Consider the following 17,195-nt stretch of genomic DNA (forward strand, 5'->3'; position numbering starts at 1 on the left):
GCTCACCTTCTATCTTCATGGAAACAATGTCTTAGAATTATTGTATTGCCCTTTGTTGGTTAAGATGAAAAGTTTTCTTCTTTATAAACATGGGTTTTTTTGGAAGGGAGGATGGAGGGAATAATGAAGTGCTGTTTCAAGAAGAGTTTTGATGCATAAATGTTTGTTGTAGAGTTTGGATGATCTAGTCAAGTATTTTAGAGCTTTTTTTATAGCCCATGCTCCATTCAGTAAACATAAAAATCTGATTTCCCCTAATGTCATTTGAAATTTCAAAATAAATATCATGTCTAAAATCAAATCGACCATGGTGACCTTATTTGATTTTATAGATTTGTAAATATATAAATTTACATTTTATCAAAATAATGTGTATATATAGTTAACAAAAATCAACAGGCCTTACGATGAAAACCTATAGTCCCTGTCCCAACTTTCTTTAACTTTCAGAGAAAATCACTTTGAGTCCAGATGTTTTCTTTTGGTATTTGTTTTACTGTATCTAAACGATATGCCTAGTCTGCTATTGCTTGATTTAATGGTTTTAGTCATCCTTAGTATCTTCTTGATAATGTTACCTGCTGATTAAAGCTTTTTAACATACCTGTCTTCCCTTCTTCCATTATTGCAGCTATATCCTATTTAGGAAACACGGTAGCTATTATTGAGTTATAACTGTAGAGCAAAGCATTGCACCAAGATTACATTTTATATCATTTTATTTTTCCTAGAGTTAATAATTGCCTCATTTTTAACACATAATTTCTAGAAGCCTAGCTTAAACTTTTTCCAGTTACTCTGTCTTTTCCACCATGTTCTCATCAATAGTTTTAAAAGGTTTTTGTCCCCAGGTTTTCAGATAATCTGATCCCCATTTTTACTAGGGAGATCTATTCTGTATTTGTCCTTCTATGCCAATTTGAACTGGTTGTTTTCTTGACCAGTTACACAGCCATTATCCCACGACCTCATCTTGACACCTTTCTATGTTAGATCTGTTTTCTAGTTTATTCTCTAGTTTACTGGAGCACTACCTAAAGCACTCAAAGCGCTCAAAAAGTAGCTGAGAGGCAAATTTTCTGAGTCCTTACGTGTCTAAAATGTCTTTTTGTGATTCTTACATCTCATTGCTAGTTTGACTACATATACAATATTAAGTTTAAAATAGTTTTTTTTTTAATGTTTATTTTTGAGAGAGAGACAGAGCATGAGTGGGCAAGAGGCAGGGAGACACAGAATCTAAAGCATCTTCAGGCTTTGAGCTGTCAGTACAGAGCCCAATGCAGGGCTTGAACCTGTAAGAGATCATGACCTGAGCCAAAGTCAGATGCTTAACTGACTGAGCCACCCAGGCACCACTCCCCTAGGAGTTTTGAAGGCATTGCTCCACCCTCTTCTAAGTTTCATTGCTGGTTTTGAGAACTCTGTTTCTATGCTAGTCAGATAATAAACCTCCTAGACTGATGCTTAATTTTCTTCTCTTTTTCTCCAGTTGTTTATACACTATTGTCTGTGTTCTCTCTAAAAAATTTCTTCATTTTAATCTTCCAGCCTTATCTTCTACTAAGCTTTATATACTTAAAAAGTATTTTAATTTCTAAGACTTCCTTTATTTCTATTCTGTTTCTAAAAAATATTCATCTTAGTTCACAGATAAAATATTTTTCTGAGGGAGCACCTGGGTGGCTCATTCAGTTAAGGGTCTGACTTTGGCTCAGGTCATGATCTCGCTGTTTGTGAGTTGGAGCCCTTCTTCAGGCTCTGTGCTGACCGCTTAGAGCCTGGAGCCTGCTTCAGATTCTGTGTCTCCCTCTCTCTCTGCCCCTCCCCTGCTCGTGCTCTTCCTCTACCTGTCCCTGAAAAAAATGAATAAATGTTAAAAATTTTTTTAAGTAATTTTTTGAGGATATATATGCTTTTCTTTCCTACTCTGTTAGCATTGATTTTTGTTGTTGCTGTTTTAGGTTTTAGGGTTTTTTTTTTTTCTTTACTCTTGATCATATAAGTGACTTTTTTGTATTTCTGGTTAGTCTTGACCATCTATCTTATATGAATGGCCCCCAAGAGACTAATTGAAAGCTCGCTGTTTGTGCTTGACAAGTGATAGGCTTCACTAGCACAGTGCTACTCAGAAATGCCACTCAGTGAATTATTTGTTTCTATTCATTATAAAAAGCTTAGACCAGTAATAAAGAGTTGGCAGGTCAGCAACTGTAAGAGGACCAAATGTTGAGAAGTACTGCATCAGGGAAGGATTGTTAGGGGGCCAGTCATTTGGCTGGAGGTCTTTTCTTTGACTGGAACTGTTCAGTTTCTCTAAGGAATTTGCTGGTCCTCTTCAGAAAGAAGGGGTCCAAGGAAGGTTTGTTTTTTCTGCCTTTAACTCTGCTTCTGCCTTGTCCTTCACCTCACCTTCTGTTTTCTGCTTTATATGTATTTCTCCATACCTATCCCTCTGCATATCCTTTCTAACTGGTTGTCTTCCATTACTTTATACAGATAAAAATTATCTTCTCTCCTGCTGTGGGAGACAGTGAAGGGGGTGAGAGATTGTATTTGGCTGAGAGGGGGAGAGCAGATGTCTTGGGATCTGACCATTCTGATGTATGTAATTTTCAACTAGTCATTTTCAGGCCTATTCCTTGTTGCTATAACTTTTACATCCAAGCCTGAGCTTCTCAGAGCCTGTGGGCCAAACAGCATGCTTCTCACTGGTGTCCCCCTTACAGTCTCTTTAGATTACAGCTTCCTCTGTCCTGCTCAGTCATATTCCATCTGCTTTCTGTTTTCTAGAAATCTGCTGAAAGTGCTTTTCTGGGGTTTTATTTTCCCCCTATCATCAATTCTATCCTTTTTGACTCATATCTTAAAAAAATTTTTGTTTTAGAGGTGCCTCATTTGGTTAGGCATCTGACTCTTGGTTTTGGCTCAGGCCATGATCTCACAGTTTATGAATTTGAGTCCAGAATCAGATTCAGTGCTGATGGCATAGAGCCTGTTTGGGGTTCTCTCTCTCTCCCTCTCTCTCTGCCTCTCCCTCATTCATTCTCCCTCTTTATCTTTCTCCAAAAATAGGTAAATAAATTTTTAAAACATGAAAAAAAATTGTTTTAGATGTCATAAAATAGGGGGTGCATGGGTGGCTCAGTCATTTAAGCATCTGACTTTGGCTCAGGTCATGATTTCACCTGAATTCAAGCCCCATGTTGGGCTCTGTGCTGACAGCGTGGAGCCTGCTTCAGATCCTCTGTCTCTCACTCTCTGCTCCTCCCCAGCTTGCCCCCTCTCCCTCTCTCTCTCCAAAATAAATAAACATTGAAAAAAAATTCGGTAGAGACAGATTGTCATAAGGTAAACTTTACTTTTTTTCTTGTATTGTGTAGTTCTGTGCATTTTAACTTATGTATAGGTTCATGTAGCTATCGCTGGATACAGAGCAATACTATCACCCCTACCTCCCCCCCGCCCAAACTCCCTTACCGTACTCCTTTACACTCATCATTTCCTCTAGGCAACCACTTATCTCTCTTCTTTCCTCAGAGTTTTTCTTCTAGAATGTCATAAATGGAATTATACCATATGTAACCTTTTGAAACTGGCTACTTGCATTAAGCATGCCTTTGAGATTCATCTAAGGTAATGATGCCTATCGATACCTCCTACCTTTTCCATTCCCTTTTCATGTTACTGGAGTGAAAGGGTGAAGAAATAAAGTCTTGGGGCCCATCCACTTTTTTAAAATCAGAAAACACCTTGAAGTACCTTTTGGTGCTTTTGTAACACTTCTAAAAATCTTAAAAGATAAACGTGTTACGTACTGTTAAGTGGTATTAATGGGAGCTTGTCTGTTTATGTGTGACGAGCTTTTTCATCCAGGGTAATGAAGAAGATTGAACTCACCATGTCACTTTCACTGTCAAGATTTGTGTGCCACTTTGTTTTAAGGAACAGAAATACAGAAAAAATAGTTTTAAAAATACATGTTAAGTTACAGGTGAATTGGTGGTCTAAAGTAATCCATGGGATGTGTTGTCTTTCCTTTTCACAACAAAGCTTATAAAAGAGTAATTTATATTTTATTGTCATCTTCAGCTTTAGCTAATGATTCATCTCACAGTCACACTGTATTCTGTTTACTATCATCTGTGTCTAGAAGATACAGTAATTAAGAGTATGGGGTTTAGAAGCAGGCTGACTTGGCTTTTATGTATATAAACTGTACCTTCAGGTTATTTAATCTCCTAAATCATTTGCCATTTCCTGTCAGTAAAATGAGAGTTTTAATACCCTCTTGATAGATTTTTGTTTTGAGGAATAAGGGAAGTGATAGATGACAAACATTTAACAGAAAGTGTAGAAAAATGACAATGAACAATTCCCACTCTTTTTTTGTCACAGGAAGTAAACTCACCCTTATCTTGAACTTTTTGCTCCATTTGATAATTTGACACCTTCCTTCCCTCTTCATTCTTAGCATGTGGCTTTGTGACTAACTCCTGATTTTCTTCTTACTTATCTGTCCTTAGTCTCCTCTATATATCCCTTGGTTGTGCTCACCATGTAAAATGTTGGGAATTCTTTGAGATTACGTTCTAGGCCATTTTCTCACTTTATATATACTTCCTGAGCAAGCTTAAGTTCCTAATCACTTCTAGTACCATCTTTGCAGTGGTTTCTTTATCTTTTCTTGTGCCTTGACATCTCTTCTGAGCTCTCGATTGTTCAGTATGGATCTCTTCTTGGATTGTCCTTGGGTTTCTCAAGTCTAAAAAGGCCCAAACAGGAACCATCCCATTCTAGCCTGGTTTTCTCTTATATTTTTTGATATAGTGGATGGTATGGTCAACCACCTTTAACATTTAAGTCAGAAACCTTGCATTCATGTCCACATCATAGTTTATTATTATGTGTTTATTACCTTCCTAATTAGGTTATATGGTCCAAAGGGTCAGGGATTTAAAAAATTTTCCCCTGAGCATTTTGCAAAGTGTTAGATTCATATTAAGTAGTCAATAAATTATTGTTCAACAAGGAGTGAACTCATTCATATATTTTATACATTATTTTTTCATACAAAAAGATTTTAGAACCAGAGATAAAGATTATTAGTCCAAAGCCACCCCTTAACTTTCATGATGAAAAGAGTGAGGCTTGCAATTAGAGAAATTATTAATAATAAATACAGCAATTAAGAGATAACCAAGTATTTCTTGACTCCTAACTGTAATAAAAGAATATAAGGAATTACATATATTGATGTGCTGTCTTTTATCTGACTAGTAGTTTTTGTACACTAAACTTAACACGAACCTATTCTGCTATATTTGCTTTTGTAAAACTGGAAGTGGTTTAAGCATGGTTCCAGATTTAAAACACACATCCCATTTACACAAAACACTATTCTGGCTTTCCTTTTTTAATTTATAGTTGCTACAGGAGGATCAAAGTAAGAGTTGTAATCTTGGTGTTTTTTTTTTAATCTTTTTAATGTTTTATTTATTTAAAAAAATTTTTTTAATGCTTTTTATTTATTTCTGAGCTAGAGAGAGAGAGAGAGATAGCGTGTGCAGGGGAGTGTCAGAGAGAAAGGGAGACACAGAATCCGAAACAGGCTCCAAGCTCTGAGCTGGCTTTAAGCACAGAGTCCTACGCAAGGCTCTAACCTGCGAACCGTTGAGATCATGACCTGAGCCGAAGTCGGTCGCTTAACCCACTGAGCCACCCAGGCGCCCCAATGTTTTATTTATTTTTGAGAGAGAGACGGAGACAGCATGAGCAGGGGAGGGTCAGAGAAAAAGGGAGACACAGAATCTGAAGACAGGCTGTCAGCACAGAGCCCGACGCAGGGCTCAAATCCACGAACCGTGAGATCATGACCTCAGCCAAAGTCGGATGCTCAACCGACTGAGCCACCTAGGCATCCCATCTTGTTTGTTTTCTAAAGGAAGAGAAATAGGGAGTAACTGTGTCATTTGGTAACTTCACATTAGTAATTGTGAATTATTTTCACACAAACTTATCTCAGGCTTCAGTTAACCATTACCACAGATTTACCATATATCTAAATGGAGTACTGCCAGTTCTATTATAATGTTCAAAAACCTCTGAAGGAAATACTTCCTAATCATTTCTAACAATCTAATAATTTCTAATTTTACAAAGAAACTCGAACTAATATTTTGGAAAGAAAACTTTCCAAAATAACTCTTCTGGAGTGCCTGAGTGCTTCAGTCAGTTAAGCATCCAACTCTTGATTTAGGGTCAGGTCATGATTCAGTCTTGAGATCAAGCTCAGCATTAGGCTCTGCACTGGGCATGGGGCCTGCTTAAGGTTCTTTCTTTCCCTCTCTTTCTGCCTCTACCCTGATTGTGCATGTGTGCTCTCTCTCCCTCTCTCCCAAAAAAAAAAAAAAAAAAAAAAAAAGGAACTCTTTTGCTACAGAGCATGAATTTACAAACGTAGTAACAAATTTCAAGTGTTCTTGAGATGATCCAATAAAGTTTGATAGGCACTCAGGCAAATTTCAGGTATATTTTTCTGTCAGGATAATCAAAATTTATAGAACAGGAGCAAGGAGAAAATGAGTGAGGAATCCTGGGACTAAATACTGTTTGAAAGTAGTACAATGAGTATCAAAGATGTTTTGAATTTTTATTCTCAGTAAGTTCATTCTTTATGCAGCATACTGTTCCTTTAATTAATTAACTAATTAGAGAGAGAAACAGTTCTAGTAGGGGAAGGGCAAAGAAAGAGGGAGACACAGAATCTGAAATAGGCTCCAGGCTCCGAGCTAACAGCAGAGTCTGACTGTGGGGCTCGAACTCATGAACTGTGAGATCACAACCTGAGCCGAAGTTGGACACTTAACTATGTCACCCAGGTGCTCCAGCATACTGTTCCTTTAACCAATAATTACTGAGCATTTTCTATCTGCCAGTTACTATTCTAGATGCTGTAAGTACAGCAGTGAAGAAAATTAGCTAACTTAAATCTTTAAAAGGATCATTGTTGTGTGGAAAATCGACTGAATATAAAAGTACAAGTAGGAAAACTAGTTGAACAGGCTTCTGCAGTAATGCAAATAAAAGATGATGGCTTGGCCTGGAGTATGGTAGCAGTGGAGATGATAAGTGGTCAGATTCAGATTATATTTTGAAGGTGTATGTATTCAACAGAAATTTTCTAATGGATTAGTTTATAGGGTATGATAGAAAACAGTTAAAGTTTGGTGCTTGAAATGAAGAAAATTTCAGAGGAGAAGCCTTGGAAATAAATGAATGGAAAGTAGAATTCAGTTTTGGTAAGTTTGCAGTGCCCATTAGACATCTAAGTGGAGATGTCTGGAGTCAAAGGGAAAGGTCAGGCTGGAGAGTTGCCAGCACACAAATGGTATTTCATGGCAGTGGATGAAATCACAAATGGGATGAATGTAAAAAAAAAAAGGTAGTACTCTGAAATTTAGAGGTTGAGAGGATGAGGTTTCAGGAGACTAAAAAACACTGCTGAAATGGAGAACTATCAAGTGTAGTGGATGGAGGAAGCCCCTTAGGACTGTGTATGACTATACCTATGTGTTGCCTATTATACTGTATGGCATTTATAGATTATTTCCAAATTAACAACAAAGCATATTGTGAAGGAGTGATCAATTATGTTAAATTTAGTTGCTGATAGATGGTAAAAATGAAAATTGAGATCGACTTTATTCAATGATGTAGAAGCTATTGGGGATCCTAGGAAAAGCAGTAAAAGCCTGCCTGAAATGGGATTTAAAAAATTAGGAGAGGAAGGGAAGAAGAGAAATGTAAAGAAATCTGTTTTGTTTTTATTTTTTAAATGTTTATTTTGAGAGGACGGGGCAGAAAGAGGTGAAAAGAGAGAATCCCAAGCAGGCTCTGTGCTGACAGGGGATTTGATCTCAAGACCATGAGATCATGACCTGAGCCAAAATCAAGAGTTGGATGCTTAATTGACTGAGCCACCCAGGCGCCCCAAGAAATCTGTTTTAAGAGAAATGGTATGGTAATTGAAATCTAAGCCTTGTTTGTTTTAATACGGGAGTATGTTTATATGCTGATGGAATGATCTAGGAAAGAGGGAAAAATTGTACTATGTGACATACAAATAAGGATCTGCATCTACTTCAGAATCTATTTTATGTGAATCTTTGGTTCTTTTTGGACAGAGCCATGTGTCCTACATCCAATATATAGATCTGTCACCCATTATGTATCATTAATTCATCTGCTGGTTAACCTTTAACCCTTTAAGCAGTACTGGGGGACTGGCAAAAAATTAAAATAATCTGTTCTTGAGAGGTTTACAATCTAGTTGTCTAGATAGAGAAAATGTAAGAGAGCACATAGAACTTTAACAAGTTCAGATTACAAACAGTACACTTTTTAAAAATTTGTATGCTCCAGCTGTTGGTGCCTAGTAATTGTCCTCAAGGATTTGGTCACAGTGCGTAATGCAGAAGGGGGAATAAGCCAGAACCTTTCAGTCCCTATCTGGGAAAGAGATGAATTGGGTATTTACAAACCTTGGAGAGGAAGACTGAGGACAGGTAATTCGGTGGATCTAACCCAAAATATTAGAAGGAATAGTAATTTTGATGTTACTAATTTTTATCTACACAGTTCACCTATGCTGAACCCATATATCATCCACTTTCTATTTGAAATGATAATGGAATAATTATTAGAGTTTGTAAAAAAAAAAAGGTGGAAAGATTTATTTTAGTATAGGATAAGTATTTTTATGTTTACATTTATACACGGTGGGGACAAAGGCTAAAGATCTTTGTAATGTGGCATTGTTTAGGCAAGACTGCTAGAAGCAAGATACACTGACGGCCTGTCTATCCAGTATTTGCTCTGCCTAGAACCTCCGATCATGGAAAGTGCCCTGGGCCAGCAAGACTTAAGCGTCCAGATGTGCCATCCCATTTCTTGTCCCACAATTACAAATCTTCCCCTCTTTCCAGCATTTTACCAGACACGAAGAAACGAGCGAACAGCTTTCACAATGTCGGGACACGGGTAGCATTTCTTGCATGGGGAGTTCTGCAGCATCCAAAGGTACAAGAAGATAAAAATTGGTATCCCGACGCAGATCTTTACAGCAGATTCTCAGCACAAGGAACAATAACGCCCTCAGAAAGTTTCTTCTACGGAAGAAAAGATTGTATCCATGTAAGAGGAGTTAACCTTTTTGTTTTGTGTTGCATCCCGCTTCATAACTTACAGTTAGACCAACCAGTGTTCCTTCAGCATCAAAACAATGGTTCATTTTGCTCAGAGTTTTTAAAACACCTTCTCGTTCAAAATACACTAATTTTCTATGGTAGCCTGGACTCACGTTAATTTTATCTAAGCTGTTTAAAAAGTGCATAACGCGTCACTCCTCGCCTCTCTGGTCTCAAACGTTACTTCTCCCAGCCTTAGCTCCAGGGACCAGCCGCCTGAAGGACATCCGCCAGGTTAGAAACGAGATCAGGGCACGGAAACCGCCAGTCGGCTAGAGCGGCCACAGCCGTACGGCCGCTCTCACTTTTCTTCGGCTCTCTATGGTCAGAGGCTCAAGCCCCTCCCCCTCCCGAGGTATTAAGTTCCCTGACGCTTGCGCGAGGCCAGAGGTAGTTCCGGTTCCGTTGTTGCCGTTTTCGTTCCTGGTGTTCGGTTGTCGCGGTTGGTGGGTAGTAACCGAGCCAACATGCTGCGGAATCTGCTGGTGAGGAGCTTCTCGGCTTGCATTCTTGATGTGGGGCGGGAAGGCTGGGAGCGAAGGCTAAGGGACCATGACTGAAAAGCCTCTTCTGGGAGGGAAGGAGGGCGAGAGAAGGCGGCTTCTGAAGTCACCTTGGTCCGTGTCCTTTTCGTCTGACGTTACTTTCCTTTCCAACTGTTCCTCTTGTTCCCGGCTGTGCGGGGTAGTTGTAGGGAATGGGGAGGCTGGGAAGATGAACAGGGGACGGTGGGTTGGACAGCCCTGGTTTCTTCAGTGGTCACCTCTAACTCTACAAGTCATTGATGAAGTCGGTAATTTTGATAGTAAAATCAAGATCGAACTGGGAAGTTTCTGATACCCGGAAGCTTCCAATAGAAAGATGTTCCACCGGTACATTGAAAGGCCTTAGGTTTCAACGTTTCTGATGCTTTGAGAGCATCAGAATGCGGTTTAAAAAGCAAGTCATTCAGTTTTGGTTGGGACTTCAGGAGCAGTCAGACTGAAGTGTGTTGCTTCAGTCAGGCAGTTCTGCAGTGTCCTTCACCCCTCCACCGGCTTTGAGCCTGTGAAATACTTTCCCAAATTTTCGAAAAAGAAGGAAAATGTAACAGTGACCGTTCTCTTTTGTAATTATTTAATAAGGTTTTACTTAGCTCTCAATATATCATCTGTTTTGGAATATGTAGTGCATATGTTTCATTAATTAAACTGGATATATAATGCAAGTCACTTTTTGAAAAGAATTGTACCCCATTAGTTCCTATTTTAGGAAAAATGTAATGGGTTCAGCATTTTAATTAAGTAGGAACCATGTCAGTCTATTTTGGTATCGAATAGTAGACTTTTAATAATATGGTAAAGTTGTAAATGAAAATATTTGAACTTTTAGTCTATTTTGTAACCATTCTTTATTCTTGTAATATCTGTATGTCAATATGTTTTACTCAAGGATTATATAATGCTACTAGTTCAAGTCAGCTAAAGATGATTTTTCTTTCCTCTCAGAATCTGCATGAATTACTACTTGAATGTGGTATTTGGAGACTGTAGGATTTTAATATAAAGAGTAGTGGATGGGGGTGCCTGGGTGGCTCAGTCACTTAGGATAAGCATCCGACTCTTGATTACTGCTCAGGTCATGATCTCGCAGTTGATAGATTGTGAGATTGAGCCCTGCGTCAGGCTCTGCACTGGCAGCTCAGAATCTGCTTGGGATTCTTTCTCTCTCTCTCTCTCTCTCACTCTCAAAATAAACTTCAAGAAAAAAAAAAGTAGTGGATGGGCAACAAATTGGAAAACCTGACTGCTGGTTGAGGGCTCTGTTATTGACAAATCGGGTATCTTTAAACTGTCAATTTCCCTCTTCTGAAATACTAAAGATCGAAAATAGTTGGTTTTGAAAGTTTCTTTAAGATCTAAATCTGATCAGTATATATGGATTTTTTTTTTTATTTCAGGCTCTTCGTCAGATTGCCCAGAGGACCATAAGTACTGCTTCACGCAGGCAGTTTGAAAATAAAGTTCCAGAGAAGCAAAAGCTATTTCAGGTACTGAAATATTTTATAGGAGATTGTTACTTGTAATAATAATAATTACCAAAAGTAGATAGGAAGTAAATCTGGAGATGTTTGGTAGTTACTCATCTTGTTGTATTAGCAAAATAATAAACTGTCTATTGGTAGTTAATTGGGCATTTACTGTATCCAGGAGGCCTTTGGGGGAAGCAGAAGACACGAGAGGGAAAGGTGCACGTTAAAGACACTTTGTTTGTAGGAGTTACATTGGGTTGGCACTCTGTTGGGTAGTTTCATAAGAATAGACAAATAGACCATAGAAAGGGCCCAGAAATAGAACAAGTAATATATGTAGAAATTTAATATATGTTACAGGTGCTATTTCATATCAGTGTGGAAAGGATACAATAAATTGGTATTACAAAAATTGGCTATTTTAAAGGAAGTAAAGTTCTATCCCTTTATATTGTATATTAAAAGGTAAATTGCACGGGCGCCTGGGTGGCTCAACCAGTCGGTTGACCAGTTGGTTAAGCGTCCACCTTCGGCTCAGGTCATGATCTCACGGTTTGTGGGTTCGAACCCTGCGTCGGGCTCTGTGCTGACAGCTAGCTCAGAGCCTGGAGCCTATTTCAGATTCTGTATCTCCCTCTTCCTCTGACCCTCCCCTCTTCATGCTGTCTCTCTCTCTCAGAAATAAATAAAACATTAAAAAAATTTGATAAAATAAAATAAAAAAATAAAAGGTAAATTGCAGGTATAAATGCTTCTGTCAAAAAACATTAGAAGAGAATATATTTTTCCAGTTTTAGTGAGGTACGATTGACAAATAAAAATTATATATAGTTAGGTTATACCTGATGGGTTTTATTTTTAAAGAGGTGTACAGTGTGATGTTTAATGTGTCTGTGAATAATTACCATAATTAAGTTAATTAACACATCCATTACCTCAAATACTTGACCTTTTTGTTTGTTTAGTGAGAACACTTAAGATTACTTTCTTAGCAAATTTTGAGTGTACAGTTCAGTACTATTATAGTCACCATAGGAGAATATTTCTTTTCTCTTAGGGGTGGGGAAGTCTTTCTAAGTAAGTCTTTACAAAGCCTAGAAGCTGTAAAGGACAAAAATTGCACTTACGAGTACAAGTGACAAATTGAGAGCAAATTTTTAAAATATAACAAAAGACTAATAACCCCAGTATAAAATCAGGTCCTACAGGGGCGCCTGGGTGGCTCAGTAGGTTGAACATCAGACTTCGGCTCAGGTCATGATCTCACAGCTCCTGGGTTCAAGCCCCACATCAGGCTCTGTACTGACAGCTCAGAGCCTGGAGCCTGCTTCTATGTCTCCCTCTTTCTCTCTGCCCCTACCCCACTCATGCTCTGTCTCAAAAAATAAATAATGGTGGGGCGCCTGGGTGGCTCAGCTGGTTAAGCGTATCCTATACAGATCTTCCTTGACTTATGGTGCAGTTAGGCCATAAAACAGTAACCCATCATAAGTTGAAAATATGTTCAGTTGAAGATTCATATACTACACTTAACCTACCAAATATAGCTTATCCTAGCCTGCCTTAAATATGCTTACAACACATACTTTGGCTCACAGCTAGGCAAAATCGTCTAACACAGAGCCTATTTTAGAATAAAGTGTTGAATATCTCATGTAATTTCTTGAATACTGGGCTGAAAGTGAAAAACAGAATGGTTCCACGGGTACAAAATGCTGGTAAGTATACTGGTTGTTTAACTTGGTCATCGTGTGGCTGACGGAGTTGTGGCTGGCTGCCACTGCCCAGCGTCATGAGAGGATCATACCGCATATCGCTAGCCTGGCAAAAGGTGAAATTTCAGAATTTAAAGTATAGTTTCTCCTGAAGGTATATGGCTTTCACACCCTTGGAAAGTTGAGAAATTGTAAATTGAACCAAATCTACCTTATGATTAAATCTAAAGTGTGAGGAGAGGGGTACCTAGGTGGCTCAGTTGGTTGAGGGTCCTTCTCTTGATCTTGGGCTCAGGTCGTGATCTTGCAGTTTGTGAGTTCAAGCTCCACCTCTGCCCTGATGGCACAGATCCTGTGTGAGAATGTCTCCCTCTCTCTGCTCCTTTCCCGCTTGTTCTCTTTCTCTCAAAATAAATAAAGTGTGAGGATTACTGATCTTTTTAATAATACAGCTGATGAACTCAGTATATTTTCACAGCTTTAACATATATTTGTTGGAAGGCAAATCTTTATTGGATCTCATTAAATGTAAGAGAAAGAATGTTGACTTTTAGAAGTTCTTATTTTAATACTTTAGTGGTAATAGGTACAGAATCAGGAAAATTGTAGTCTTTTAATTTTTATATTTACAATATTTTAATTCCAGGGTCTTAAGAAGTGCTTAATTTTATATGAATGGATTAGTGTTTTGAACTTAGTTGAAAACCAATGATGCATGTATTATTTTTTTAATCTAGGAGGATAATGGAATTCCAGTGCATCTAAAGGGTGGAGTAGCTGATGCCCTCCTGTATAGAGCCACTATGATACTTACAGTTGGTGGTAAGCTATTTGGAATGCTTGACTTACCAATAGGTAACAGTAAGGATTACTAACAACTTCATTCCTTTTACTATGTCAGTATTTTAACATAGGAAGACTGTCTCCAGATCTGAGATCTTATTGCTTTACGTGTAAGGATTCAAGATAATGATTGATACATACTGTATAAGAACATTTTAATATCTTAAAAAAATAAAGCAGTAAAGTTTGGACTATTTATGATAGAGGTGGCTTTCAGAGTGTGCTACCCGTGTTCTTACAGGCCTTTGGAGGAACCGAAAACATCTCTACACCATCTCCTATAACAGGGACTTTTTAAACATTTTTATTGCGGTACATAATAACACACTTTACATCTAAATTCTGAACATACATGTTTATGACAGAAACAAAACCTGTATAGAAAAAACAGTACTTATTGTACACAAAGTGCTTTGATATTTTTTTCTGTGGATTGGGCAAGTCCATTGTTCAGTATTAGCAATGGAATATTACAAATTTGTATGCTAAGAGCAAAGTTAAGAATTTAAGTGATTGCTCTCTGGGGGAGGAATGGAAACAATATTTGAGTGATTACTGTGTGCTCATCTTATTGCTAGCAATGCCACATAAATGGATTTCTGTAACCTTTTTATTGTCTATAATGTGTCCTCATTTTAAAGATGAAGAAATTTTATGTTAATTACCCAAGTTAATATTGCCTTTGTGTGGAAAAGCTGAAATTTGAACCCTAGTTACGAAGTCCCCCTGCTGATATCAAGGTCCTTTCTTTGGCTTGGTTTGAATAGAGTGAAGTGGCATTTATGGATGAAGACAGCAATCAGATTGTGACATTTGGGCTGTCTTAAGATAGACTCCTAAGTTCTTTTTGGTCAGTGTGACTATTTCCTAAATATTCTGGTAAACAGTTATTAGCTATTCTTACATCAAATTTGATCATTTAAAAATGATGTGTCGTTCTTCCTTGGTTTAATATTAACAATATACTTTAGGGAGTGCTTGTATATCTTGACTTCTTTTTTTATTTTTGAATCATTCTTAGCATTTCTCAGGCAATCTTAGTTTAGTACGGAAATAACCTTGATACATATTCTTAATCTTATTTGAAAATTTTTTGCATGTTATTATCAATTTGACAAATAGATTATCATATTGTATCTAACACTTTCCTCTGAAGTTAAGTGCTACTAAAACTAGATTAACCGTATTCTACATGTATTTATTTCAAATTTTACCAGCACCTATCAAAATACTTTTCTGTGTTCCCATAAAAGTAGTCTTAATACCAAACTTCCCTTTCTGTTAACAACTTTTAGCTGGAGTATTATGTCTGCTATACCTGTAAAGATCAGAATTTCTTGTAAGTTCTTTTTTTGTTTCCTTTTCTTTTTTAGGAACAGCATATGCCATATATCAGCTAGTTATGGCTTCATTTCCCAAGAAGCAAGACTGACTTCAGTTTATCATCTCAACAGGCAGTTGGTTCAGTTTCATTCAGCTCTCTATGGACCAATAATTGATAAATAACTGAGTTCTTCGGGGATCAATATTTATTGACTTATACTAACTGCCTCCAATAAAGCAGTCTTTACCATGCTTTGTCTTATTTTATCACTTTAGAATACATTACACCAATAATTTCTGTTTTTGATCAGCCTTGTCCCTCTTAGGTAGGGAGCAAAAAAATGGTTCTTTAGTCATTAGCATGGTATAAAATACCATTGTTATATTGGGGAAATTTTATTTTTATAAATAAATTATTTAATATAATAGAGCAGTTCAGAATTATACAGTGGATGGTTTTCAGCTGTGAATGAATGTGACGCTTGAAAGCATTTTTCTTTGAATCCTTCACTCCCTGCTGTACTGTGTCTTGGGATATGCTAGAACCTGGGGTTAGTGGAAGCAGGTCATTTTTGGTTCCTGGGGTTCAAGTTTCTTTTTTGCTTTCTCTCAGCTATGTTAGCATATGTTCAAATATTGGATTTATTCCACAGCTTAAAATTAGGCTTTAGTAGAGAAGCTATAAAATAATTTATGACTTGTTCTTACACACTAACAATGGGCTTGTATTCTGTTACTTTAATCCATAACATAAAGTGTAACTTCCCTTAAAATACTTAATTCATTTCTAAAAGCCATCTTCTGGGGGGACCTAAGGAGTCATACTTTGTCATCTCTACTAGGTGTACGTTTGTAACACTATGAAGTTTATAGAGTCTAGGTGCAATTCGATCTAAGGAAATCAATGAATAATGGTTTAATAAACTTCAGTTCTGGATAAAAGTAAAAGTATATTTGGAAAAAATGAGTCAAATCTGAAATAGCTAATATCTAAGTCTTCATGTGGAGACATTGAAGCTTAAAAGTTTAAATCCATCACCAAAGGTACCTATTAAAAGATGTCTCAGCCTTCAACCTCAAAGGTTTGAAAGGATCTTGGTAGCCACATTATCTAACCTGCCACTAAATACAGGAATCTTGCCAACTTCTGACAGCATCTTATTACTAATAGCAGCAGAGAAACACTGCTTTGGAAGGGAGTGGAATAACTGAAGTTGGGCTGGAGTCTGGTCCAATTTGGTGCTTTGGAGCTAAAAAGCAGCCACTGATATTTTGAAACAAGCTACATCTGTCAGCACTTTACAGAGGAGAATTTAACTTCCATAAATGTGATTTGAAATTCTTTTATGACATGATGTGAAAGCATGTTTCCATGTGAACATGTTCTGTTTGGGCTATGTTATCATGGCAAGAAGGGATAATGTTTAAGATTACTTGAGAAATACTGGAATTCTTAAGATACTTGAAGAATTTTAAAAATTAATGCTAAGTTTAAGTATTTGTGCTTCACTTTAAAAATCTGCATTGTAACCAGGGGTGGAGATGGGGAGGGATCGAAGGGCAAGATCCCAGAATTGGGGTTCCTGGGCAAAATCCAGTGAAAACATGTCTGCTATACTTAGAATTTAGTAAGAGAGCTGTTAACAATTACTGATAGATTTCAAGGCCTAACCAGAAGTCCACAGAAAAGTCCATTCGAAGTGTTCAAATGTGGCCATCAGGAAGCAACCACCTTCATTTCCAGTCTCCTTTTTATTCTTTACCAGATAGTATTTGAGATTAGTACCCTTTGCTAAATAGAAGTTACGTGATGATGGTATTCCATTAATACAAATACCATACGAGATATATGTAAGTGATATTTTGTTAAATTTGTAGTCTGTAGCTGTTCTATATGAAGTTAAATTATTTACAGATGAAGGAACAAGCTCAGAGAAGGCATGCAGTGTACACAAAGCTACAAATAAGTGACAGCACAAGTTTTCAAATCCAGTTTTGTCTGATTCTTAAAGTTCATGGTCTTTCCAATATACTTTATCTTATGTGTTTGATTAA

The 17,195-nt window shown here is 37.4% G+C and overlaps 1 protein-coding gene across 1 annotated transcript; it reads left to right on the forward strand.

Moving 5' to 3' along the window:
• Positions 1-9,622: 9,622 nt before the first annotated feature.
• LOC120240920 (cytochrome c oxidase subunit 7A2, mitochondrial) lies at positions 9,623-15,392 on the forward strand. Its single transcript, XM_039245796.1, has 4 exons — positions 9,623-9,733; positions 11,188-11,277; positions 13,712-13,796; positions 15,191-15,392. Exons 1-4 carry the CDS (start codon positions 9,716-9,718, stop codon positions 15,247-15,249), a joined length of 252 nt encoding a protein of 83 aa, XP_039101727.1. The 5' UTR covers positions 9,623-9,715; the 3' UTR covers positions 15,250-15,392.
• Positions 15,393-17,195: the final 1,803 nt, after the last annotated feature.

Source organism: Hyaena hyaena, unplaced genomic scaffold (genome assembly GCF_003009895.1).
Source record: "Hyaena hyaena isolate Hyena2069 unplaced genomic scaffold, ASM300989v1 scaffold_270, whole genome shotgun sequence".
Classification (NCBI taxonomy): Eukaryota; Metazoa; Chordata; class Mammalia; order Carnivora; family Hyaenidae; genus Hyaena; species Hyaena hyaena.